The sequence below is a fragment of the Entelurus aequoreus genome, linkage group LG24 (genome assembly GCF_033978785.1).
Source record: "Entelurus aequoreus isolate RoL-2023_Sb linkage group LG24, RoL_Eaeq_v1.1, whole genome shotgun sequence".
NCBI lineage: Eukaryota > Metazoa > Chordata > Actinopteri > Syngnathiformes > Syngnathidae > Entelurus > Entelurus aequoreus.
Window position 1 is genome coordinate 34847890 of NC_084754.1, and position 26555 is coordinate 34874444.

The following is a 26555-nucleotide window of genomic DNA, read 5'->3' on the forward strand; positions in this document are numbered from 1 at the left end:
TTTGGCTGGGGGCCGCGCTATATATATTGTAGCGGCTGGCTACGGGGTGTTAGCCAATGGCGTTGGCTGGGGGGCGGGACTTCCGGGGAAGTTAGGGAAGTGACATTGTTGACAGGAAGTGTGGGTTCGAGTTTTGCCGGGAAAGGAGATAGACGCATGTTGGAGCTGTTGTAATAATAATAATAATAATAATAATAATGGATTAGATGTATATCGCGCTTTTCTATTGTTAGATACTCAAAGCGCTCAAAGAGAAGTGGGAACCCATCATTCATTCACACCTGGTGGTGGTAAGCTACATTTGTAGCCACAGCTGCCCTGGGGTAGACTGACGGAAGCGAGGCTGCCAGTTTGCGCGTAAGGCCCCTCCGACCACCACCTACCATTCATTTCACCGGTGTGAGCGGCACCGGGGGCAAAGGGTGAAGTGTCCTGCCCAAGGACACAACGGCAGCGACTTTTTTGGATGGTAAGAGGCGGGGAGCGAACCTGCAACCCTCAGGTTTCTGGCACGGTTGCTCTACCCACTACGCCACGCCTTAAATGCATCTAGTGCAATGAATGCAAGATAACTGAAGAAGTCTCTGAGCCTACATTCCTGAGATTATTACACTGGTGTCAGAAGTAAAACCGACCATTTTCGGAAGATACTTTGTCGCGGTAAGGACACGCTGCGTATCGCGCATTAGCAAGTTAGCTTCAGTCTGTGTTAGCTAGCTAGTCCTAGCTAGCTAACGGCTAGCTAGGACCGCTAGCCGTTTAGCATGTTTAGCTCCGGTGAGCATAAGTTTAAAGTTGAGCGGGATGACGCTGTTTTGGAGCGGGTGACCGTCGAACAGGCGCGCTCCTGCTCGCACACGAGCGGCTCGTCGGCCCGTGAGGACGTAAAGATGTCGCCGCCGCCCACAGCTTCCCCGCACGGCGCGTCCCCCCCACCGTCTGCGGCCTCAGTGAAGACGCCAAAATTTGCCAGTGGATCAGATTGGGAGGCGTTCCACGCTCAATTTGAACTGTTGGCGGACGCTAGAAGGTGGGAAGAAAGGGACAAAGCATTGCAATTGGCTTTGTGTCTGGAGGGAGAGGCTCTTTCGTGCCTTCTGCTGCTGGACCCTGAACAGCAGCAGTGCTACACAGCCCTGGTGGGGGCACTCAAGAGGAGGTTTGGGAGATGGTCTCAGCCAGCTCTTTTAAAAACTGAACTGAGAGGGAGGTGCAGGAAGCCTGGCGAGCCACTCCGGGGGCTCGCTAATGACATTGAGGGCCAGGTGCGCCGTGCATATGGTCACCTGCCTGCTGATGCACGGAATGAGCTCGCAACTGACCTGTTCGTTGGAGCCATTACTCCTCCTGATCTGCGCGTGCAAGTGCAGCTTCAGCACCCGAGGTCCCTGCAGGAGGCACTGGAAGCTGCCGTGGAGAGGGAGATGCTGGGGAGTGCAGCTGCAGCCGGGGAACTGGAAATGATACCCCATCCAGTGAGGGCGGCATCGTCACACCCGTCTAGTGACGGGGCTCCGGCTTGGGCGAAAGAAATTACCGAACTGCTGAGGTCGGTGACTCTGCAAAGTCAACGTGGCCCGCGCCCCATGCAGGTCTGCTGGGGATGTGGCCAACCTGGACACTTTCGCAGGGAGTGCCCTGCCACTCGTCGTGAGCCAGGACACGGCGCCGGGCCCGCATAGTCAGGGGTATGCGGGCCCCTACGTCCACCGCGGACCCTGACTCGCCAGCCCAGGCTCGTCAAGCAGGGGAAGGAGCACATCAGCACAGCCAGGGGGGAGGGGCTCCGTCACCCCCAGAAGCAGACGACGACTCGCCTTCTACTCCTTCTTCTCGCTTTCGGGCACCCGGAGGAGCCCAGCGGCACAGCCAGGGGGGAGGGACTCCATCCCCCCCAGAAGTAGATGACAGCAGTGTGCCACCTTTGGCGGTGGGCTGGACACAGGGGGGGGGGGAACCAAAAGTGGGGGCTCCTGCCATGTTGCTGTCTCTGTCCAGGGGGTGCCTACCGTGGGTCTGATGGACACAGGGTCATCGGTAACGCTGGTAAGACCGGACGTTCTTCCCAGCAGTACGCCACTTGAGCCCACAGCAGTACAGCTACGCACAGTCACGGGCCAGCTAGCTCCTATGGTGGGGAAGGGGTTCCTGTGGTTGTGCGTGGGGGGAAAGCGAGTTCGCCATCTAGTTTGGGTGGCAGACGTGCAAGACTGCTGCATCTTAGGGCTGGACTTCCTCCAAGTTACTGGGTGCCTGCTAGACATGGGGATGGGTACACTTAACTTCCCGGGGGGCCCTACAGTTGCCATGGGTACCCTAGTTCCCGGGCCCCTGCCCGTTTCACCGCATGCCTCTACATTCTTGTTGCCTCACACCTCACCTAGTTACTACCCCTGCCCTCACCCTGTCTCCCCTCAGCCAATGAGGGGGGAGACAGAGCTGTGTATTACCCGGGGATGCCAGCCCTGGGCATCCCTACCCACGGGCCCGCAGCCAGCACCCCCGGTCATAGGGGGAGGGGTGTGGAGAGAGGAGTACAGGGACTTGGAGAAACAGCAACAGGAGCAGCTGAAACAGCTGCTGGTGGAATTCCAGGGCAGCTTTGCAATGAACGAGAGTGAAGTGGGAAGAACCCACTTGGCAGAGCATGTCATAGACACTGGCTTGGCACGGCCCATCAAGTGCCATGCACGCCGCATCCCCCTCGCTCGACAGCAGGTATGCGACAAGGCCATAGATGACCTGCTGCGGGCCGACTTTATTGAGCCGTCTGAGAGCCCCTGGGAGGCACCTGTGGTCATGGTCGCGAAGAAGAAGGCTGGGGATGGCGATTCTGTGTGGATTACAGACGGCTGAATGAAGTGACCACAAAAGACTCTTACCCCCTCCCCGTATTGATGAGTCCCTGGACCTAGTTTCCGGCTCCTCGTGGTTCACCACTCTGGACCTTAAAAGCGGGTATTATCAGGTACCCCTCTCTCCTGAATCTCGCCCTAAATCCGCCTTCTGTACTGGCCGGGGCTTGTGGCAATTCAAAGTCCTCAGTTTTGGGCTCTGTAATGCCCCCGCCACTTTTGCCCGGCTTATGGACAAAGTGCTGGCTGGTATTTCCCGTCAAGAGTGCCTGGTGTACCTGGACGACATCTTGGTACATGGGCGTTCTTTTGAAGCAGCCCTGGGGTCCCTGAGGAGAGTCCTGGAGAGGATTCGAGCAGCGGGCCTTAAACTGCACCCCGAGAAATGCAGTTTCATGCGGCGGGAAGTAACTTTCTTGGGACATGAGCTGGGGGAAGATGGCATTGGCGCCATGGGGGAGAAGGTGAAGGCTGTGAGAGATTGGCCCGCCCCTCGGGACCAAGGACAGCTGAAGAGCTTCATTGGGCTTGCCTCGTACTATCGGAGGCACGTGCGGGGTTTTGCTACAATCGCTGCGCCCCTATATCGATTGCTGAAAAAAGGCAAAGACTTTGTGTGGTCCGAAGGGTGCCAGGAGGCATTCTGGGGGCTGAAACGGGCCTTGTGTGAGGCCCCGGTACTCGCCCCACCAGATTTACAAACATATGAACCTGCAGTGCAGGTGTACCTAATGTTGTGTCCCTGCGGTCGTTCGCGGCTCCTGCAGCGCGAGCATTGTTGTTTTTGCACTTTTTGGCTTCTTGTTAAGTGACTTTTTTTGGGTGGATTCGGTCTTGCACGTGGAGGGTTTGGGTGTGGGCTTTGGTTGCTGTGGCTGCGGCGCTCCCGTCGGGCGGTGCATTCTGCGGCGGAGATGCTTGGCACCAGGAGGCGGGGTTATGAGACGAGCCTCCAGTTTTATGATCGCTCAGCACAATAAATACGTTACACACATACAGTTGTTGACAAAATACACTGTACATTACATACCTCAGCTAACTCAACTATGGAAATGTATAATATAATTCATATAGCAATACAGTCTCACTGCACAGCAGGCCAGCAGTTAGCCGAGTCATTGCCCACAATCCATGTTGAGGCACAACGCAGTGACGTGCCTCACCTGGCTGCTGATCACCGCACCGTCTCTTCTCAGTATTTGAACGGCAAATGTGAAAATAAAAATAAAAATAATCTAAAACTGGTGAAGTTAAATGGAAAATAGCTTTAGTATAATCACTGGATACATATAACAATTTATTTAATTTTTTTTTCTTTCCATCATGGCAGGTGAGGCCGTGCCTCCCCTGCCTCAAGTGACGGCACGCCACTGGTGTGTGTATATGTATATGTATATGTCCATGTCAGTGACATTAACCTCACCGCACGCCACTGGTCCATGTATATATATATATGTATGTGTGTATATATATATATATATGTATATGTGTATATATGTCTATATGTGTGTATATATTAGGGCTGTGAATCTTTGGGTGTCCCACGATTCGATTCAATATCGATTCTTGGGGTCACGATTCGATTCAAAATCGATTTTTTTTTTCCAATTCAACACGATTCTCGATTCAAAAACGATTTTTTACCGATTCAAAAGGATTCTCTATTCATTCAATACATAGATTTCAGCAGGATCTACCCCAGTCTGCTGACATGCAAGCAGAGTAGTAGATTTTTGTAAAAAGCTTTTATAATTGTAAAGGACAATGTTTTATCAACTGATTGCAATAATGTAAATTTGTTTTAACTATTAAATGAACCAAAAATATGACTTATTTTATCTTTGTGAAAATATTGGACACAGTGTGTTGTCAACCTTATGAGATGCGATGCAAGTGTAAGCCACTGTGACACTATTGTTCTTTTTATTTTTTTTTATAAATGTCTAATGATAATGTCAATGAGGGATTTTTAATCACTGCTATGTTGAAATTGTAACTAATATTGATACTGTTGTTGATAATATTCATTTTTGTTTCACTACTTTTGGTTTGTTCTGTGTCGTGTTTGTGTCTCCTCTCAATTGCTCTGTTTATTGCAGTTCTGAGTGTTGCTGGGTCGGGTTTGGTTTTGGAATTGGATTGTTCTGTTATGTATTGCTGTGTATTGTTTTGTTGGATTGATTAATAAAAAAAAATAAAAAAAATTTAAATAATACATTTAAAAAAAAAAATCGATTAAAAAAAAAAAGAGAATCGATTCTGAATTGCACGTGAGAATTGCGATTCGAATTCGAATTGTTTTTTTCCCACACCCCTAGTGTATATATATATGTATTCATACATATATTTTCCTTGCGCACTAATTGACTTAAAGAGCGCACTTGCTGCATGTCACGTTATCGGTGGTAAAATGCATTTTTAGACAATATGATTTGCCTGAGTGGCTAGGAGACGGTACAAAATGGACTAGTAAGGACAAATAAAAAAAAAAAAATACAACAAAAAATAAAATAAATGTTTTTTTGTTTTTTTAATTTGGGACTTCCTGTGGGCCGGATTTTGGACGCTGGGGGGCCGTATCCGGCCCGTGGGCCGTAGTTTGGGGACCCCTGATCAAGATGGCCCCCATGCGTCAGCGTAAACCATACTTGCCAACCCTCCCGACTGGTATTCAGCGCCTCTCCCGATAACCTCCCGGCAGAAATTTTCTCCCGACAAACTCCCGGAATTCAGCCGGAGCTGGAGGCCACGCCCCCTCCAGCTCAATGCGGACCTGAGTGGGGACAGCCTGTTCTCACGTCCGCTTTCCCACAATATAAACAGCTTGCCTGCCCAATGACGTCCTAACATCTAGGGCTTTTAGAGAGTAGAGTGCACAACTGCGCACACAACAAGGAGACGAAGCAGAAGAACGAGGAAGTTACAGACATGGCGACGCCGTCGACGAGCAAGATGAAGAAATACGCTTGCAAGTTCCAAAACGAATGGAAACAAGAATTTCAGTTCATCCGGGACAGTTCGAAGGGGAAGGGGTATGTTGCCTGTACATTTTGTAGAACAGACTTCTCCATTGAACACGGTGGCCGAAATGATATACTCATTCATGAACGGAGAGTGAAGCACATGGCGGCGGCAGTGCAGCACCGTTCACAGCCCAGTATTATGGGCCACCTCGCAAAATGGAGACCCGATGGTGTAACATATGCCGAGACAAAGAGTAGATGATTGTTGTGTGTATATGTGTAAATAAATGAACACTAAAATTCAAGTATTTAATTTATATATATAATATAATAAATATGTATATATATATAGCTATAATTCACTGTAAGTCTAGTATTTTTTATATTTTATACATATAAAATACTTGAGTTGGTGAATTCTAGCTGTAAATATACTCCCCTCTTAACCACGCCCCCTGCCCCACCCCCCGTATCGGAGGGCTGAAGGTTGGCAAGTATGGCGTAAACAAAACAACTTGTGACGTCACTTTTGAAAGTCATTTACTTTCAGTGTCATCCTATATTGTCGTTCCCTAACACCTGCTGCTTTACACTTTGTTACACACACACACACACTATATATATATATATATATCCATCCATCCATTTTCTACCGCTTATTCCCTTCGGGGTCGCAATATATATATATATATATATATATATATATATCCATCCAATTTCTACCACTTGTCCCTTTCGGGGTTGCTGTAGTTTTATTCCACTGTACTTGATAAAATATCCTAAATTAAGATTTAGATCTAGAAATTAGCAGGACTTAAATTAGAAATAAGTATTTTATTCTGAAAACCAGCATTATTCATTCAATTTGTAATTTTTAAATTAAGCATCCTTGGGATATTGCTGAATCTTCAAACAAGATTTATGGTGGAAAGCTGAAATATATTCGAAGTTATTTTCTCAATTTGAACATTATAACTTGAATAGAAAAAATAACTATTAATGCTAAAATTAAGATTTGTCAATGAATAAAAGTAAATAGCTCCTAAAACTAGGAACATTTCTAGAATTAAATTTTAAATCTTGGCAAGTGGCAAATCATTTGCAATGAGGCATAAACCAAGCTGACGTACATTTGCTGGCCAGACGTGTTCATACAAGCCCGCCGCCTCGCTTCTTTGTATGGGGGATTCTCTCGCTTCTTTTTGTATGTCAAATACACACCACAGTGTGAAAAATGGCGACATTTTTTTATTTCCAAAAAAAACCCCAAAACATTTCATAACAGAAAAAATGACATCTGTTCATATTGAACGATTGCCTTGGAAACGGGTTGCACAATGTGGGCTTAAACTGGTCAAAGAATATCTACAAATCGGGCGAACCCAAAAAGTATACATTTGAAGGAATTAAGTGTTGTCTCAAAATAATCAAATAAAAAAATGTGGGCAGGAAACGAGGTGCAATGTTTTTTGTAAATATCAATCATTGTCATGATGGGAAAATAATGGCTAACACATGATTTGTTCCATGAGGCTTGACAGAGACGCAAAGAGTGCAGAGTGCATCCACCACTGATTGTGGAACAGACTCCCGCATCTTCTGTGGCTCTAAAAACAACCGTCTTCAAAGTTGAATAAAAACAAATTGGGAACAAACACCGATGGTGTCATTCTTTATATTTTAATGTTACAAGATGCTAAACATTTCCCATCTACAAACATGCAAGACGCACATTTACTGTAATACTCTAAAAACATCCCAAACATACATTTTTATTGAAAAGCCAACCTAAAACAGAAAAGATTTGTACAGCGAGGCCTCACTATAATAATCAGTGCACCTGTTACTTATTCCCAACAGGAGGTGAGTGCCACACAGCAGAGCTGGTGCGTTTAAAGTAGCGAGGTTTGCTCTTGTAAAAGATGTTCTCCAGCTTTGGTGCCTCGATCGAGCCAAAGAAAGAGTCCAAGTCAGGAGGATTGAAGTACTGTTTCATAATTATCGTTTGTAGATTGTGACCTGAAAGGACAAAAATATTCAATTGAGACAACACATTTTGGGTTAAGACATGGGTCCTCAAGTGTGACGTTCCTCCAGAACATCATAATAAAAACATACATTATGAGTCAGTCCCAAAAATGTTCAACAAGTAATCGTCAAATAAAAGATTAAAATGCACTACATATTTGTTGTTCATTTCACACGGATCTTAAAGAACTCATGAAATTGTTCTTCATGTTATATAGATGTTGCGTTTACAGATAAACAACCTGAACACTGTAACTTTAGTACTCTACAAAAGTACAGTTTTACTTCTGGATGAAACACTATTGATTTGAGTCTTGTCATGTGGGTGGAGTTACATGTGCTGACAATTACTAGCAGAAAAGCAGCACTGATTAAAACTACATGACAACATAAACATAGTTATTCTGCTTCAAATACAAAAATAATCCAACAGTTGTCATTTTCAAACAACTATGTGTTTATCTTCTAAAAAGGTTAAAACATACCTTCTGCCCAAGACGGAATTTGCTTTTTTGGAGCAGACTCGTCATCAGTAGAATCATCGCTGTTTTGGTCCATACCGTAGTCGTCTGAATTTTTGGACATAGTCTTCGCGTTCTTGCCACCCTTTGGAGTGATCAAGTACGTCGTATGTGGGGATTTCTGAACAGGGAGATACAATTATTATTTGAGGATTTATACCATTTAAATATATATAGGAAAAAAGTATCAGTACGGCAATACAACATTCTTCCACATTTACCTCCATATCTACAGTGACATTGAGTCCACAGCCTTTTCCTGCAGGTGTGGTCATTACAGAACGCTGCAGAGATTGAGAAGACAAAAAAACTAATTATGAAGCTGATTTAACATTTATGCCCAAAAGTAGTGTCTAGTTTTAGGCTAATTATGTTTGTTAGAAAGCATCATTTTGTGAGAATAGATGAACGTATCTGACAAATTCACATTTTAGATTTCTTTTCATCTAGTCCAGGGGATCCCAAAGTCAAGATTCAAGATTGTTTATTGTCATATGCACAGATAGACAGTTTGCCATACAATGAAAATCTTACTTTGCTAGTCCACCCATCAACAAGTCACACGGTACTTGTATATACATTTTTATTTTTATTTTAGCCAAGGCACAGTAAGTAACATTACATTATTGCATTACTGCCAAGTCTTTAGGTTTGGCTCGGCAAATGGTGGAATCCAATTTTAATACATATTTATTTTGACCTCTTTCAAGCTCACACAATCATTTATGGAATGTGTGCTATGCTAACAAGTTGCCATCATCAATCTTATTTGCAGCAATTAAAGGGTCTGGTTGCGCTAACTTTTCAATGTATTTTATGCTGCCCTCTTGGACGCAATGACCTACACTTAGACTTGGACCAATATTCGATATGGCAGTTAATTGAACAATAAATGAAAATTAACTTGATAACTTAGCCATGTGCATGTGTGTTTATGGGCTGCAAGAGCGCTCACTCTTTGCATGGGTTTCAGCAGCTGCAGACATTTGTATCATAGCGTAATAAAAGGAAGGCAGTGAAGCCTCTTCATTAGGTGTCTGTGTGCTGAGAGCCGGGTTGGCCAACATGACAGAGTGCAACAAGTTAGCTCATGACAACCAACGCAACAGTTGCGATAATATAAATCTGAAGAAAAAAGATGATGAAACAAATGCCACTGGACCAGTGTGGGAATATCTCAGTTTTAAACCTCTGGAACAAGATGAGCTAACCAACACTCAGGAGACAGTTTTTTCTAAAGTGGTGCCAACAAAACAATCAAATAGGACAAAGTTGCATGCCCACTTGAAAGCGAACCACCCGATAGCGTTGAAAAACTAGCATTTTGACAAACGCTGACAGATATTTGTAATGTCACGTCATGATGGTGTTCCTCACTCGGAATCTGCCAGACTTCATTTTTTTGGCATATTAATACATCTGCTTGTAATGTAGGGTTTATATTGTTACTGTGTACTTTTGTTTACAAAGGTCCTAACTTGACTGTAAGTTAAGCAATGTACAACTCTACCTCTGCCTGCATGTTCAACATTGAAGTCCAACTTTGTTTGTCAACACTTTATATTTAGCCATTTTATTGAAGGTTTTGGTTGTGTATGTTTTAAGGTCCTCAAACCCTCCTTAACAGAGACATATTGTATTGCTTTTGGTTGTGATATGTATTCAAGTGCCAAATTTTGCTAACAGAAAGAATATACTTTGTTTGTTTTATTTAACATGGAGATTTAAAAGTTTACATCCCAAATACCGGTACAATGTTAAAATATAGAAAACATACAAGTTTATTGCATTTGAAAGGATTTACATGCATTATTATTATGTATTATCATTACATCAGTGGATAATAATGTTGACAATATCTTTTAACGGCAACAATTTGTAGGTCAATATATATCGTCGAGCAAAATTTGTTATCAGTTCACGCGCATTAGCTTTTAATGCTGTTAGCTAATAATAGCAATTTGGATAGTTAGCATTAACTGTCATTTAATGTATATTCTATTACAACAACATGACTGTTGGTTACTTCTCTTAGACTGTTTTTGTATGTGTGCACACGCTGCCTGTACTTACATGATGACGAGACAGGGTGAGTGACCGCCATAAACATCATTCATTTTCATTTGAAAGTTTCTTACATAAACTTAGTAATTGTGAAAAATAGACTAGGGGTGGGAATCGAAAACCGGGTCTTGTTCAGAAGTAAATCAATTCCTTGGAATTTCTTGCTATTTATTCAAACGGTTCTCTTATCAATCCTTCCCGGTGGGGATGACGTCATTACGCCATGTGAGTAATGACGTGAGATCTCAAAATGGCAAAACCCTGGCGCAACAAACGCTCTAAAGTTGACTACAGTTTACAAGAAAAGATTGCAACAGTGCTACTTGTAATAATTATAAGGCTGCAAGTTCATCAAGAGAAGGACATGCGAGCAATGCTGAAACATTTGAAGCATGCAATTATTTGAAATGAAAGTCACATTTTTAACCGCTCCTATCTAATTCTAGCAGCAGTAATGCTAGCACGTCATCTGAAAACAACAGATACTAACACCGCCTATTATGTTGGGGCTATTATTTGTTAAGTTGAAATGAAAGCCTTCTCATTTAGATGAGCATGACAAGAGACAGATTCTGACTGGCTCCAGGGCTTGCAGCCCCAGTTCACGTATGCCGCTAGACCAGACCTGGGCAAACTAAGACCCGTAGGCCGCATGCGGCTCGTTAAGCTTTTCAATCTGGCCCACCGGACATTCCCAAATAATTTTTTTACATTTTTAAGATGGAAACTGTAGCCGCCATTATGATGTTTTCAAATGACCAGAAGTCTTGAACTATACAAAGTACTTCAATGGTTGGAATTTGTGCTTCTGCATGATATACTAGTTACTATGGTAATCTAATTACCGTAGTTACTATGGTAATCTAAGTCACAGCAGCTCAGACGAGGTACCAAGCAGTGTGGGTGGGGAGTGTTCCCACAGAGTGTTTCCAGAGCGGCCAGCCTGAAATGTGCGTGTCAGGAACAGACGCGGAAGGAGATTTTTACAACAAAGTTGTAAAGCTTAGTGATATATCAGATTGTAGGTGAAGTTTTTTTTTACCCTTCGCGTTCATATTTCGCTGTGTTTGTTACATCTTTGTTAAGTTTCGCTTGATTGTAAAATATGTCGATGGAGAGGGGCTGTGACGTCCATATGTTGTCAATATTCAGTGTTTTATCGTTCACAGAAAACATTTAAATTCCATTCAGTTTTTTAAGGGGGTCTGTCATAACGTTTTTAGCATTCAATCAGACATTATTGAGAGGTTTTGTATTAGTGTTCCTAAAAAATAGATATACCGGCCCCCAGACATTTTTTTCTCTAAATTTGACCCCTCCGAGTCAAAATAATTGCCCAGGCCTGCGCCAGACGAATGTCACCGAGCAGCAACAAAGTTTGTGGCCAAAAGTTTGCATTTTCGGTAGGTAAAGGTTCAATTATAGTCAGAAAAAGCTGCATGTTTTCCTGCAACCAGAGTTTCTCTCAGTCATTATATTATACAGCTGAAACTCGTATAATTAGAATGTGGTGTAAAAGTCCATTCATATCAGCAATCAACTTCAAATGTGAAACTAATCTATGATAGCTCATTACATGCAAAGTGAGATATGCCAAGCCTTTATTTGTTATAATTCTGAACATCGTGGCTAACAGTTTTTGAAACCTTGCATTTTCTGAGATTTTCAATTCAAAGTTTTCACAAACTGTAAGCCATTATGATCAAAATTATATCTGACTTTTCATGTAATGAGTTAATATCACATGTTACTAAATGTTACATTCTTGTGTAATTGGCACATGATTAAATCCTACAGAAGAATATACAGTTCTTATATTTACAAAAAAGTTATTTTATTTCTATGCTACGTGTGTACCTCTTGAGAACTCAGTCGGCTTTGTAAGGTCATGTTACCTCTAAACTAAACCAAACAAAATCAATTCCCATCCCTAGTGTTCTATTAAACCACATAATGTTAACATAAGCTAGCCAATTGTGTTCTTGTTGTATTTCTGGGTTTGAAAAATGTAACTGAGCAAGTTGTAAACAAACCCTTTACCTTATTAATTGATTAATTATTTACATTTAGGCCATTTGTGTTTTACGCTGAAAATATTTGTTTTTGGCTCTCGGCTCAATGGCCCAATTTCACTTTGGCCCTTGGAGGCAAAAAGTTTGCACACACCTGATCTTGTGTTAGGGTTACCTCTAGTATTACATAGGATGTTTAATTTATAGAATTGAAACATTTTTACAGAGTAAAATTAGATTAATGTTACCTCAATATCCACAGTCACATTCAGGTTTGCAGCAGTCTTCTAAAATCAACAAGTGAAAGAGAGGGAAAAATATTTTAATATTTCAATCTACTATGAAGACAATTCAAACAAAATAATAATATGGTTTAGGTCATACACAATTACCAATAACCAGTCGTGTTGTGTTTAGAAGGGTGCCTTGTCTTTTATCAAAACACAGATCACATACACTAATTAGTATATATTAGTAGTTACATGTGTGTTGGCAGCCTGTAGAGCAGCAACAGCAGCTTCTCTTTCTTTAGCAGCTTTCTCCTCAGCAGCTAACCTCTGCTCCTCCTCCTCCTGGTGGAACAATACAACCTTCATAACATGAAATGACAAATCCGTAGACTACTACTACTTCTAAATACTAGCAGTTCCTGTGTTGATCTTTCAGGACGTACTCACTAAACCATTTGTGCTGTGCTGGACTTCGGCGTTAGCCGAGCTTCACATATTTGCTCCCTGTTGGTTAAGTAGCTTCTTACACAATTCAAGACCAACCCTCTGATGCCATATTGTTCTAACTTGTTAAGATATAATTCATTGTGCCAAACCTTTGTTCAAGTAATAAACACTGCAGCTATTGTATTGGTATACTCTTCCGTTATTTCGATTAATACCATCGATGTTGGCTTCATATTGTAGTGGTTGTTCGCGAGGGTTCCACTTTTATGATTTTGTCCAATCTGTTAAACAATTTTTCAATGTTTTTTGAAAATTGTGGCATAAGTCTTGTAAATCGGTACAACTTTAGCTATTTTTATTTTGTTTGGGAATTTGCCTATTTAAAATTCCATCCATCCATTTTCTAACGCTTGTCCCTTTCGGGGTGGCGGGGGGTCGCTGGAGCCTATCTCAGCTGCATTCGGGCGGTATGTTAAATTATATACCGGTACATTAAAAGTTGTAAAATCTCTTCAAATAGCTTTTTTGTCCTTTCCATATTAAAATCCATTACAATCAGTTGAGATCTTGGATTTACATTTATTCACAATTTTGATTATATGCCCTTCTGTCATGTCAGTGAGGAACATCGAGTTGGGATTTCTGTCTTTGGTGTCATACTTGTGAAGTAGTTATTAAGGCTTTTAACTACTTGGTTCATATTGTCATTTTTCAGGGGGCAGATAAATTGAAATTTGAGATATTAGTAGGGCTGGACAATTAATTGAATTAAAATTTCGATTATGGCTTGTCACAATTATTAAAATATAATAATCACCACGTGCAAATTCCGAAGCTCGTGTCGGTGAAACAGATGAGGAGCGAATGAGTAAAAAGAGCATGTCTACTAGAAGTCTGGGCCTCACCATGGTTGCTATTTTTTATTTGACACAGCGCAAGTATGCTTAATCAATAATCACTAAACTCGATAGAAGTAAGGCATATGATTTCTGGATTCACATAACCACGTCACATAATTGGGCAATAAAACGGAATTCACTGATAAGCGCAAAAATATCAGGGAAATTGACATACATGTAAGTGAAATGTTGTCATTGTGAGCAGAAGAGACAAGCAGGAACAATCCATACACCCACAACTCATCTCATCTGCTTGTTTTGTTGTAACAATATTATTTATGTTACATTCATCTACAAACTGTGGTCGCAACTTGAGCGGCTCGCTCTTTTTTTAACAGCCTAAGTCAGGGGTCGGCAACCCACGGCTCCGGAGCCGCATGCGGCTCTTTGACCACTATGATGCGGCTCAGCTGCATACTTGCCGACCCTTCCGATTTTCCCAGAAGACTTACGGATCTCAGTGCCTCTCTTAGAAATCTCCCGTGGCAAATATTCTCCAACTTTCACCCTAGCAACTGAATTAAGAGCGTGCTGTGATGGCCTGCATTTATTATCGTCTATAGACTGTACAAACAGCGTACCTGCTCCGCCACATGGTGAATGCAGCTTCTGCTTGCACACGGAGGAGACAGCAAGGCATACTTGGTCAACAGCCACACAGCTTACACTGACGGTGAAGGAATATTACAACTTTAACACTGTTACGTTACAAATATGCGCCACACTGTGAACTCACACCAAAAAAGAATGACAAACACATTTCTGGAGAACATCCGCACCGTAACACAACATAAACACAACAGAACGAATACCCAGAATCCCATGCAGCCCTAACTCTCCCGGTCTACATTATACACCCCCGCTACCACCAAACCCCCCCACACATCAATCCCACCACCCTCCGTGCGTCGGTTTAGGTGGGCGGGGTTTGGTGGTAGCGGGGGTGTATAATGTAGACCGGAAGAGTTAGGGCTGCATGGGATTCCGGGTATTCGTTCTGTTGTGTTTATGTTGTGTTACGGTGCGGATGTTCTCCAGAAATGTGTTTGTCATTCTTTTCTGGTGTGGGTTCACAGTGTGGCGCATATTTGTAACGTAACAGTGTTAAAGTTGCTTTATACGGTCACCGTCAGTGTAAGCTGTGTGGCTGTTGAACAAGTATGCCTTGCTGTCACTTATGTGCGCAAGCAGAAGCTGCATTCAACATGTGGCTGAGCAGGTACGCTGTTTGAGCAGCCTGTAGAGGGCGTTTTAGGCAGTGTCATCACGCCCTAAATGTCGGGTGTCTCCCGGAAAAATCGGGAGGGTTGGCAAGTATGGCGCTGTCAAGCGCCATTCATGTAACACTTGCGGGCCGCACTAACATTTAATTGTCATATTAAGGTGCGGGCCGGGGCGTGTGTCTGAGACCCCTGGTTATAACATAACACAAAGCAAAAAAAAAGCTTTGTATGCAGTGTTATTTCATTATAAATTTCAAAAGAGTTTTGTGGCTCCCATTGTTTTCTTTAATTAGTGAAACTCGTCAAAATGGCTCTTTGAGTGATAAAGGTTGCCGACCTCTGGCCTAAGTCGTCTCTTTACTCGTCAAGCTGAGAACAACAACAAATTTCCCCCTTCACAATAATAACCTGGTGCGCCACATCCGGTCTGACGGGGCTAACAAAAAAAACATACCTTACACAAGCATATGTATTACTTAGTACCTGAAGCACTTATTGATACATTTACACAATTATTATGCTTTGACCTAAAATACTGGTCAAAATTGTCCAAACTGTGAAGATTTTTGCATTTAAATTAAATTTCCTTTGACACAAAAAAATCATACTCTATGGTGGTAAAATAGGTGTAAATGGTAAAAAACTGAATTAAAAACAAACTGAAAAAACTAAATGTTTTTGTTTTCTAAATTGCTGTTATTGCTATTATTTTACGTGTGGTTTATATTTGTTACGAATTTTTATCCCGTTTTTAAAAACTATATTTAAAGTTGAGTTTTGGTGGTACAATAAATACTCATGTTTTCAAATTAATGAATAATCGTGATTACAATATCAATCAAAACAATTATGATTATTATTTTTGCCATAATTGTCCAGCCCTAGAAACTAATAAATTGAATTTATTGATAGCCTGGTAATATGTTGGCACTGCAAAAGATTCTGGACAATAGCCCAGGTCTCCTCACCTGTCTTTTTTTCTCAAGCGCTTTTATTTTTTCTTCCATTTCTCTTCTCTCCTTCTCTCGAGCAGCTCTCTGCAGTTCCCGTTGCAGAGTGAGAGCCTTCTCTTTTTCCGCTTGCTCCCTGAAAATTAACATTACATTAGATGTATACCACATCCACCAAAGCGCAAAAGTTCAAGTCTATTCCCTGACAACTATGTAAAAAATGATCATAACCTTTCAGCAGCAGCTTGGCGTTCTCTTTCCAGCTCCTTTTCACGCTCCTGCTCCCTTTTCAGCTCCAACGCTCTGCGAGCTTCAGCCAGCTTTTTAGCTTTTATTTCTTCCTCTTTGGCCTTCTTAACCAGCAACTCTTGTTGGCGCTTCTCCTCCTCCTAAAATTAAAAACACACACAATTACTAAAACATGGAGTTGGCGAAGAGTGATGGATACAAATCTGCAGTCATAGGAACAAACTCCTGCAGAAAAAAGGGGGACGTTTTTCAAAACAAGTGAAAATTCTATTTGCCTTGAAATATCAAAAATCACCATGAAATGGGACTGTCAAGCACACAATTGTAAGTCTAGTTGTTCTTTTACCGCTTGCTGAATCTTCTTCTTTTTAGTTTCTTCTTCCAGCTTGCGTTTCTGCTCAAGCTCCTCCTGGCGTTTGATGGCAATTCTCTTTTTGGCCCTCTCCTCAGCCTGACGCTGCATTCATTGACCATCAACATTGTAAATTGGCATGTTTTTATTCCACTCGCCACAAAGAGCACTTTTGAAGAAACATGCTAACCTTATCATTTTTCCCATCAATATTGGCCATTTTTTGTTCAACCTTCTTTTTCTTTTCCTCTTCTCTCTGTTCTTCTTTTATTTTGGCCTCAAACACCTTTCTTAGTCTCTCATCCCTCTTCCTGTAGAGCAATCGTAAAGCTATAAAAACAGCAACAACACATTTCTTTAAATTTAGGAGATATCTCATTGGAGCGTCAACCTTTTGAATTCTTCTTGTTTCTTTTTCTTCTCCTCTTCCATTTTCCTCATTCGTTCCTCTTCTTGTTCCTGCTTCTTTTTAAGTGCCTCCAGCTTTTGACGCTCTTTGGTCTGTGAAAGAAAAGTTGTTTCAATAGTACAATTAAATGAAACACTGAGGCAGGTGAAAAGTATTTAAGAAAGTATTGGTGCAGTACTATGGGAACCTTTCACCTCCTGAAGTTAAATAGCTGACAGCAGGCATATGAGTGCACCATTATAGACATTGTTGCATTTTTTTGATAAAGTCATTCTATATGGTGTTTATTCAAGTGTACAGAGTAGACTTATTTTCTCTGAAGGTGCAGAAACACAGTGGCTTAGCTATATGAAATACAGTATACATTAGCAACATATACAATGGAGAAAAATTGGATTTTGATACCCTGATGATTCTTGTAAATTTACCCCATTAAAAAGTTATGAACGTTCCAGACTTTAAATAAAAGGTTAAAGAATATTTTAATTTGTTGATAAAAAAATAAGTACCGGTTTTTGATTCCAAAGCAAAATGTCAGTACTTGATGGAGAAGACCTTGTGGGCAAGCACAGGGGTAAGATTTTTCTTGTGGTTGTTCACCAGGGTTGCAAACATTTTGGTCAGATAAACAACCCAAAAGAGTTTCCTCATCCATGTTTGACAATAGGCCCAATACTGTTGTTGGGCTTAAATTGACCATTTCTCTTCTTCCAAACACATTAAGTGATTTGATGCAAAAGAGCTCAATTTTGGTCTCGTGTGACCACATCACGTCCCCTTAGTCTTGTCTGGGTCATTCAGGTGTGGGAACTTGAAGGTGTTGGGGATCTTGCAGACACAATCTTTAACAGCAAAGTGTGTTCCTAATGTTTTTCTTGTTGACTGAGATCATTAACCAGCTCCTATTCTGTAATTCAGGGCTTATCCCACACCTTCCTCACAATCATCCCTATTAAATCTTACATGGCGTTTCAGAGCGAGGGCGATTGATTGATATTTCTCCCATTTATGAACTATTGTGCCAATATTGGCCTCAAATACGAATACATTTATAACCTTTATTTAATGTTATTTTTAAGGATTTTTTTTTTTACATTCTGTCTCTCTCTGTTACAATTAAACTGCAATTAAACATCTGGACTATGTATACCTTTTAAGGGGTAAACTTACAACATTTACAGGGGATCAAATAAGTATTTTCCTCACTGTGTAAAAGTATACATTTTATTAAGCAAATATATTCTCCAATTGAATTCAAATGAAACTTCTCTTCTGAGACACTATCTATTATTAATTGTAGTGTATGAACTGTACATACTGTAATAATGTATTGATGTTACAAACCAATAACCACTTCAAAGTATGAAGATCATGGCACATAATTTACTGTATTATTGTATACACTAAAAGTTTGGTTTGATGCAAAAACAGTTTTGATGCTGCAGATAATGAGCATTAGTGTCCCACAATCAGATGCCATTAGCTAACAAGTGCAGTTAGGGATAAGAGTGTAAGGCCTCTCACATATGGACGCTGCAAAGGCAGTGCTCGATAACAGACAAATTGAAGAGTTTAGACGTCTATAAGTTAGCAACAGGGAGAAGTGTGGCTTTTGTTAGGTGGCAAATGAGGAGGCACAACACCAAGCTAGCCTATGACAGAAATCACCAAATGCCCACCAACACACAGTGCTTTGACACTTACCACTATAGTGGTGCTCAACTGTGGACAGATTAAACAACAAATATGTTTCAGGAAGCAGTACTCATTAAAGCTAGATATAAACAATAATCAAAATCCCATAGGCATTATCATTTCAAAAAGTTAGTGCGCAAATTTACTTTGAATGTGCAGTGAAATAACACTTCCTTTCAGAAAAATACCTCTAAAGTTGCTCAATAACTTCAAAATCTGAACTACTGTCCTGCATACAGACCTCATCATTAGGACTCAGGAGGGCATCACAGAATATCATTGTGTGTATGTTTAGCTTATTCACAATTTTTATTTTTATTTTAACATTGATTTCATGTATAAGTGTTTCATCTAAAACACCAAGGCTTCAGTGACAATTGTACACATTATGGAACAGTACGGTTTTCTATTTTCATGTTTAAAGTGGTTCACTTAATTTTACACAAGGAGCCATATCTAAGAATAGCATGTCAAGTCATCATTAAATGGCCCTGATATGTCAAAAGGCATTAATGGGGACGGCGAAGTTGGGAGAGTGGCCGTGCCAGCAATCTGAGGGTTACTGGTTCAATCCCCACCTTCTACCATCCTAGTCACGTCTGTTATGTCCTTGAGCAAGACACTTCCCCCTTGCTCCTGATAGGCCTGGTTAGCGCCGTGCATGGCAGCTCCCGCCATCAGTGTGTGAATGTGCAAATAGTGTCAAAGCGCTTTGAGTTCCTTAAAAAAGGTAGAAAAGCGCTATACAAGTACAACCCATTTACCATTTAATAAATAATGTTATTTTTGAATACCTCTATAACTGATAACAGTAGTTCAGCCGAGATATGCTCATTTCAAAATTAGGTTTAATGCCTCGAAATCTTATTGTTTTAATTTCGATGTCCCGCCCTCCACCATTTGACCAATTAGAAAGTCTGCGAGTGTGTTACATCCAGGTTGCCAGTTACGCACAGCCATCTTCGTCTAGCTACTGCCACTGGTAAAGTTACTAAACATGTCAGACTTACTAAACCCAAAAGGCCTCGTTACGATTCTCAATGTATTCATGACAAAGCCAGGAACAAAAGAAGGATTTGTATCGGATGTCTAGGAAAGATGGAGACGATTGAAGGCGGAGAAGATTTTTTCATCTGATGCCAAATTTGCCAATATCCTCCTTGATAGGTAAGTCAGGTATTTAAGTTTTCTTATTCCTTGTAATACATGGAAATGGACATTTCGTATGTAAACTATATTGTCCAATACAGTCTATGATCTTGTCTAACAAAGCTAGTATGTTCGTGCAACTAATGCTTAGCATGCTAGCCCGGTCAATTGGAGCATACGTATTGCCCAGTTCGATGACACATCGACATATAGGCTAACGGGGAAATATATGCCCGTTAGCCTGTATGTCGATGTGTAATCCAACTGACAGGGCAAAATATATTTTTGGATATGTGGATATGGGTAGTGTCAGTGCCTATTTTGTTCTCAATACGCTGAGGAAATGGGTTGCAACATTAGCTTAGTTGCCGTGGCAATGTGAAACGTATGGAGACGGCCAAATCTCATTCGCGTTTGCATATTGTGGACCAAGTTATATGCCAATCTGAAACGTTTGAAACAGTAGCCTGTAGGCCAGGGGTGGTCAATTAATTTTCACCGGGGGCCGCATGAGCAACCCGAGCACTGCTGGAGGGCCACACGACAATATTCAAATTAAATTTTGCTCAATATTATTTTTGATATACCGTAAGATAAATAATGATGCTAATAATAATAATAATAATTAATAATAATTTAATGTAACCTAACTTAACTTTATACAAAAGCAGATTGCTTTTGATGGTTTTATTTTTAACACTGTTTTACACAACACTTCCTGATGTATTATACAATGCAAAAATGTCCATTTCTGCACAGGGTTAATTTCTGTCACTTTATCCTGCATTATCCAACATTTTTCCCCGTCAGATTTGGACAACCATCTGTTGTTAAAAATAGTTTTTAATCATATTTATTTTATATTGTTTTTTATATTGGTTTTATATGTAATTGTTTTTTCTTTTTATTCAGTCATTGGTGGAGCTAAGGATAATATTTATATATTGTTTTTAATATTGTTGTGCAGCACTTTGGAAACATTTTGTTGTTTAAATGTGTTATATAAATAAAGTGGATTGGATTGGATTGTCAAACCTGCCAGCTTGTCCCATTTCAGTCCTAACATGTCCAAACACGCATTTACCTATGTGAACAAGTCATTACCTGTGGTTGTCTCTTTAATTGACTGCATGGCTGCCAGCTACTCCGTGATTTGAAAGTCTGCAGTTATCCCACGTAAGAATATGAGCAGCTGGGCGGTGTCACGTACATCGCAGATCTCCTCCAATTAAAGCCAGCGAAAAACAGTCCATGTCTCCGGGCATAACAGCGCAACAGAGTCCAATAAGCACTCCATAATAAACTCTCCATCAGAAAACGCCTTACTTTTTCTGGCGCTTTTGTGAGAAATGACGAAACTTGTCCTGACGGCTGCATCTCTGGGGGTGTGAAATATGGCAAAAAGTCCTTGTTGGGTTTGCAGTTTTACCAACAACGCATCAGCCTCGCTTGCGCGCGCTTCATAAGACAGATTCCGGTATTTTCCCTCGTGCTTCGACGTGTAGTGGCGATTCAAATGATATTCTTTAAACACAGCAAGCTGTGTACCACAAATTAAGCACACGGCTTTACCTTTAATTTCTGTAAAGAAATACTTGGCAGTCCATGTCTTGTTGGAAACACGCCATTCCTCATCAACTTTTCTCTTTTTAGCGTCTCATCACTTGTCTCTATGCACCTTCACTCACAGGTTCCCCCCGGACATACACTCATAAATAACACATTTCAAAATAAAAGCAGCACAGTTGTATTGCGCGCACGACATAGATGTTTTTTAAACTTTATTTTGTAATTTGTGATTGCGCCGTTCAATTCACTCACAATCGCACACGCGCATACGTCCACACGGAAGTAATACAAATAACGCTTTTCAAAACAAAAGCAGCACCGTTGTATTGCACACTCGACATAGATACTTTTTGAAATTTATTTTGTAATTTAAGATTGGCCTCACGCGGGCCGGACAGGGATGCGCAAAGGGCCGGATGCGGCCCGCGGGCCGTAGAATGCCCAGGTCTGCTGTAGGCATACCTTGGTAAAATGTCTCCTCTTTAGTTTTGGGCGTACATTAGGCTGCTAAGCATGCTCTACTTATTTTCACCAGTATAACCATACTGTTTGTTGTAGTTCGTTTTAGTCTTTTCTGAAAGTACTGACAATAACCATATGATTGCCATTTGTTGTGATATTGTACGCAGGTATGACATACTTCTTCCTGAGAATAGTCTAATTTCTGTGTAAAATGTGTTGGTTATATCGAGCTGGATTCAGCTGCGTATCTGGGAACCTCAGTCAGGGAGAGGGGAGGGACTACAGAATTTAGACCATGATTGCAGTACCATTTCTGGCCAGATTCTTACATGTGGCTGTTTTAAAGGCCTACTGAAATGAATTTTTTAAATTTAAACGGGGATAGCAGATCCATTCTATGTGTCATACTTGATCATCTCGCGATATTGCCATATTTTTGCTGAAAGGATTTAGTAGAGAACAACGGCGATAAAGATCGCAACTTTTGGTATCTGATAAAAAAAAACCTTGCCCCTACCGGAAGTAGCGTGACGTAGTCAGTTGACAGGCTCCTCACATTTTCCTATTGTTTTCAATGCAGCTGAAAGATTCGTGGATGAGGAACGTTAGAGTGAAGGACTAGAATGCAGTGCAAGACATATATTTTTTCGCTCTGACCGTAACTTAGGTACAAGCTGGCTCATTGGATTCCACACTCTCTCCTTTTTCTATTGTGGATCACGGATTTGTATTTTAAACAACCTCGGATACTATATCCTCTTGAAAATGAGAGTCGAGAACGCGAAATGGACATTCACAGTGACTTTTATCTCCACGACAATACATCGACGAAACACTTTAGCTACGGAGCTAACGTGATAGCATCGTGCTTAACTGCATATAGAAACAAAATAAATAAATCCCTGACGGGAAGGATAGACAGAAGATCAACAATACTATTAAACCATGGACATGTAACTACACGGTTAATGCTTTCCAGCCTGGCGAAGGTTAACAATGCTGTTGCTAACGACGCCATTGAAGCTAACTTAGCAACCGGACCTCACAGAGCTATGCTAAAAACATTAGCTATCCACCTACGCCAGCCAGCCCTCATCTGCTCATCAACACCTGTGCTCACCTGCAATCCAGCGATCGACGGTGCGACGAAGGACTTCACCCGATCACAGATGCGGTCGGCGAGACGGAGGAAGTTAAGGTGAGTTCGGCGGCTAGCGCGTCTGCTATCCATCTCTGTCCTCCTGGCTGTGTTGCTGTAGTCCGCCACTAATACACCTACAACTTTCTTCTTTGCAGTCTCCATTGTTCATTAAACAAATTGCAAAAGATTCACCAAAACAGATGTCCAGAATACTGTGGAATTTTGAGATGAAAACAGAGCTTTTTTGTATTGTATTCAATGGGATACCAATACTTCTATCAACCGTTTACGTCACGCCCATACCTCATCATATCTAGACGTTTTCAACCGGAAGTGTGGCAGGAAATTTAAAATTGCACTTTATAAGTTAACCCGGCCGTATTGGCATGTGTTGCAATGTTAAGATTTCATCATTGATATATAAACTATCAGACTGCGTGGTCGGTAGTAGTGGGTTTCAGTAGGCCTTTAACAAAATAAAGTGTAAGATGTGTCATTGATCATTTAAGTAAAGACAGTTTTTCTTTATGTATGCCTTACCAAGATAGATAACTAAAATGTCTTAAAATTGTTTTTACACTTATATGACTTGAAATGTTTAATCTCTATGGTTACATTTTGACCGTGGAATTTTTTTTATTAACTATTTCATTCAATTTCAATTGAGTTAACTGTTTTAAAATCTTAACAGAGTTGCAGCAAAATATTATTGAATAAGTTCCACTGTTCACTAGAGTGTAAATGAGGTCGCTGGCAAGCTTATTAAGCAGCTGTGTAGTTATGCAAAGGTGGAAATTTAAACATACCTTGGGATCAATCTTGAGAGGAGTGTTGTACCTAATGAAAGACTTTATGACAGGATTACGACTGAAAGAATTTGGAGTCATCATCAGCATCTGATTCTTCTGCACAGTGTGGAGGAAAGATCTCATATTCGGTCTGGCTGCCTGTTTAATAAAAAACAGAAAAATCATAAGGAGAATTTTTTACAGCATTATTGGTGTGTTTTTAATTTTGACATATTTGTGCAACGTACGCTGTGACTCTTCTTGGGAGGCGAGAATCTCTTAGGACTATCCTCCACAGTATATGGTGCTTTGCGTTTGATGCTCTGACTTGACCTACAAGATTTTTTTATGAAATAAAAAACAGTGACATGTCTTGAAGGCGAAACCAGTGAGATACTGCTTACCACTGAACCAAGAACAGTTACGTAAAAAAATCCTTAAACCCCTACTCTATTCCTGAACCATGCATGCCCAGGGGCCTGCCCAAAAAAACATTTGCTGCTACATGTCTGCCCTTGCTTTGACACAAATTTTACCGCACCTGGTCTGCAAGAGAATAAGAAGACTAAGGTGGGATCGGTGTTGCCAACTTAACCACTTTTTTTTGTGCTATATTTAGTGAGTAATCAGAGCATTCTAGAACCTGTGTGAAGTTGCCCTCCCACAATTGTAAATATTAAAATAACACTGCCATTTGTTTGTACTAAGTTTGTGCTGTAAAAGAAGTCCATGTGTGCTGTTAAGGTTTTTAACTTATTCTAAAATACATTTTCTGACTAATGACGTTATCAAGCTCCCGTACTTGTCAAGGGGGGGGGCGCTAATGTCACTAGTCATAAATTGCGTTTTAGAAAAACTTTAATAACTTTACGGCACCAACTACAACAAACAAACGGCAGTTTTATTTTAATAATTGCAATGATATAAGGGGCCAATTTCACAAAGGTCCCTCTCGATTTTAAATTTCAAAAAAGTGACTGGCAAATTGAGTGATGAAACTTTTGGGGACAAAATAAAAGGCATGTATCAATCTTCTCAATTGGCACAGAATGCTTCTGTGGGTCCCTCCCCGACTAAATGGCCCCCACAACAAGCTCTGTCATGTAACATTACCGGTAACAAGAAAGCCATAAAAAAAGTTTATAGTTCTAAACATACACTACCGTTCAAAAGTTTGGGGTCACATTGAAATGCATTTTTGAAGGAAAAGCACTGTACTTTTCAATGAAGATAACTTTAAACTAGTCTTAACTTTGAAGAAATACACTCTATACATTGCTAATGTGGTAAATGACTATTCTAGCTGCAAATGTCTGGTTTTTGGTGCAATAGAGGCCCATTTCCAGCAACTATCACTCCAGTGTTCTAATGGTACAATGTGTTTGCTCATTGGCTCAGAAGGCTAATTGATGATTAGAAAACCCTTGTGCAATCATGTTCACACATCTGAAAACAGTTTAGCTCGTTACAGAAGCTACAAAACTGACCTTCCTTTGAGCAGATTGAGTTTCTAGAGCATCACATTTGTGGGGTCAATTAAACGCTCAAAATGGCCACAAAAAGAGAACTTTCATCTGAAACTCGACAGTCTATTCTTGTTCTTAGAAATGAAGGCTATTCCACAAAATTGTTTGGGTGACCCCAAACTTTTGAACGGTAGTGTACTTGTTTATGATTACATCATTATAACATCCCGTGCAGAGGTAGACATGCAGGCAGCTTCCAACAATTACAGGCAATAAAAACATCCATGTTGTGTTCTGAGCTCCATGCAAGCAAGCACAATTTTAAATATAATGTACACTGCACTGCCGTTGGAATTGAGGGTCAAGTCATGTCTGCTTTTTGATTGGCCAAAATGCACACATCAGGTGAATTAGTTTTCATGTGGACAGATTCCTTTTTTTTAAAATTTTTTTTATAAACGCCACCACAGTGGGGGAAATGTGCATTATTTTAAAAATATCCTAATTTGTGTGGACATGGCCTTAGTTTGTTGCTCCAATAGAGGTACAATACTGAATGCATTTAACACTCAGGCTCACCTCCGGCCTGTCTCAGACGTATGAAGCTTGTCAGGGACAACTGAAACAAGAAAATGCAAAGCTTTTTAACAAAAATTGCTGCATACAAAACAATTTAACAGACATAATTGTTAAAATCGTGAGCAGATACCTATTCTCTTGTCCATGGTGCTCCTGTCTGGGGTAAACAGCGATGGCGGGGCCAGTTTGGGTGAGTTAGCAGCCACAGAACGAGTAACACGTGCCAAAGACAGCTCTGCACCCTGCGTATACATTAATATGGTACAAGATATAACGATAAAAGGATATAATTTGCCCTCCCAAACGGCAGAAAGAAAGGGCGTGTATGCGATCTATTACTTATTACCCGAGTTTCAGGCCATGTGTCTTCTGGAACAGCCCTGTTAATTGTCACAAAAACATTTTTTTTCAAAGTGAAGTTTTAGACTTTCGTTTGGCCATGAAAATATCTTAATACTTACACTTTTTCCGCAGTCTCTTCCGTAGAATCATTTGAAACATCTG

The 26555-nt window shown here is 40.9% G+C and overlaps 1 protein-coding gene across 4 annotated transcripts in view; it reads right to left on the bottom strand.

Annotated features, from left to right (window-relative positions):
• Window positions 1-7447: 7447 nt before the first annotated feature.
• The window catches only part of LOC133641561 (inner centromere protein-like), a 28669-nt gene continuing 9561 nt past the window's right edge, over window positions 7448-26555 (bottom strand). Inside the window, exons 5-21 of one of the 4 annotated variants that reach the window (XM_062035366.1) lie at window positions 26513-26549; window positions 26398-26431; window positions 26182-26293; window positions 26052-26091; window positions 24255-24339; window positions 24025-24165; window positions 18907-18924; window positions 17185-17294; window positions 16984-17104; window positions 16788-16898; window positions 16424-16581; window positions 16211-16328; window positions 12926-13015; window positions 12692-12730; window positions 8589-8651; window positions 8332-8488; window positions 7448-7837 (exon numbers count right to left, since the gene is read on the bottom strand). In XM_062035366.1, the coding sequence (XP_061891350.1) occupies window positions 7662-7837; window positions 8332-8488; window positions 8589-8651; window positions 12692-12730; window positions 12926-13015; window positions 16211-16328; window positions 16424-16581; window positions 16788-16898; window positions 16984-17104; window positions 17185-17294; window positions 18907-18924; window positions 24025-24165; window positions 24255-24339; window positions 26052-26091; window positions 26182-26293; window positions 26398-26431; window positions 26513-26549 (1610 nt within the window). In that variant the 3' untranslated portion in view covers window positions 7448-7661. Of the gene's footprint in view, window positions 7838-8331; window positions 8489-8588; window positions 8652-12691; window positions 12731-12925; window positions 13016-16210; window positions 16329-16423; window positions 16582-16787; window positions 16899-16983; window positions 17105-17184; window positions 17295-18906; window positions 18925-24024; window positions 24166-24254; window positions 24340-26051; window positions 26092-26181; window positions 26294-26397; window positions 26432-26512; window positions 26553-26555 lie in introns of all 4 variants that reach the window. The other 3 variants (XM_062035364.1, XM_062035365.1, XM_062035367.1) reach the window with 3 other exon arrangements.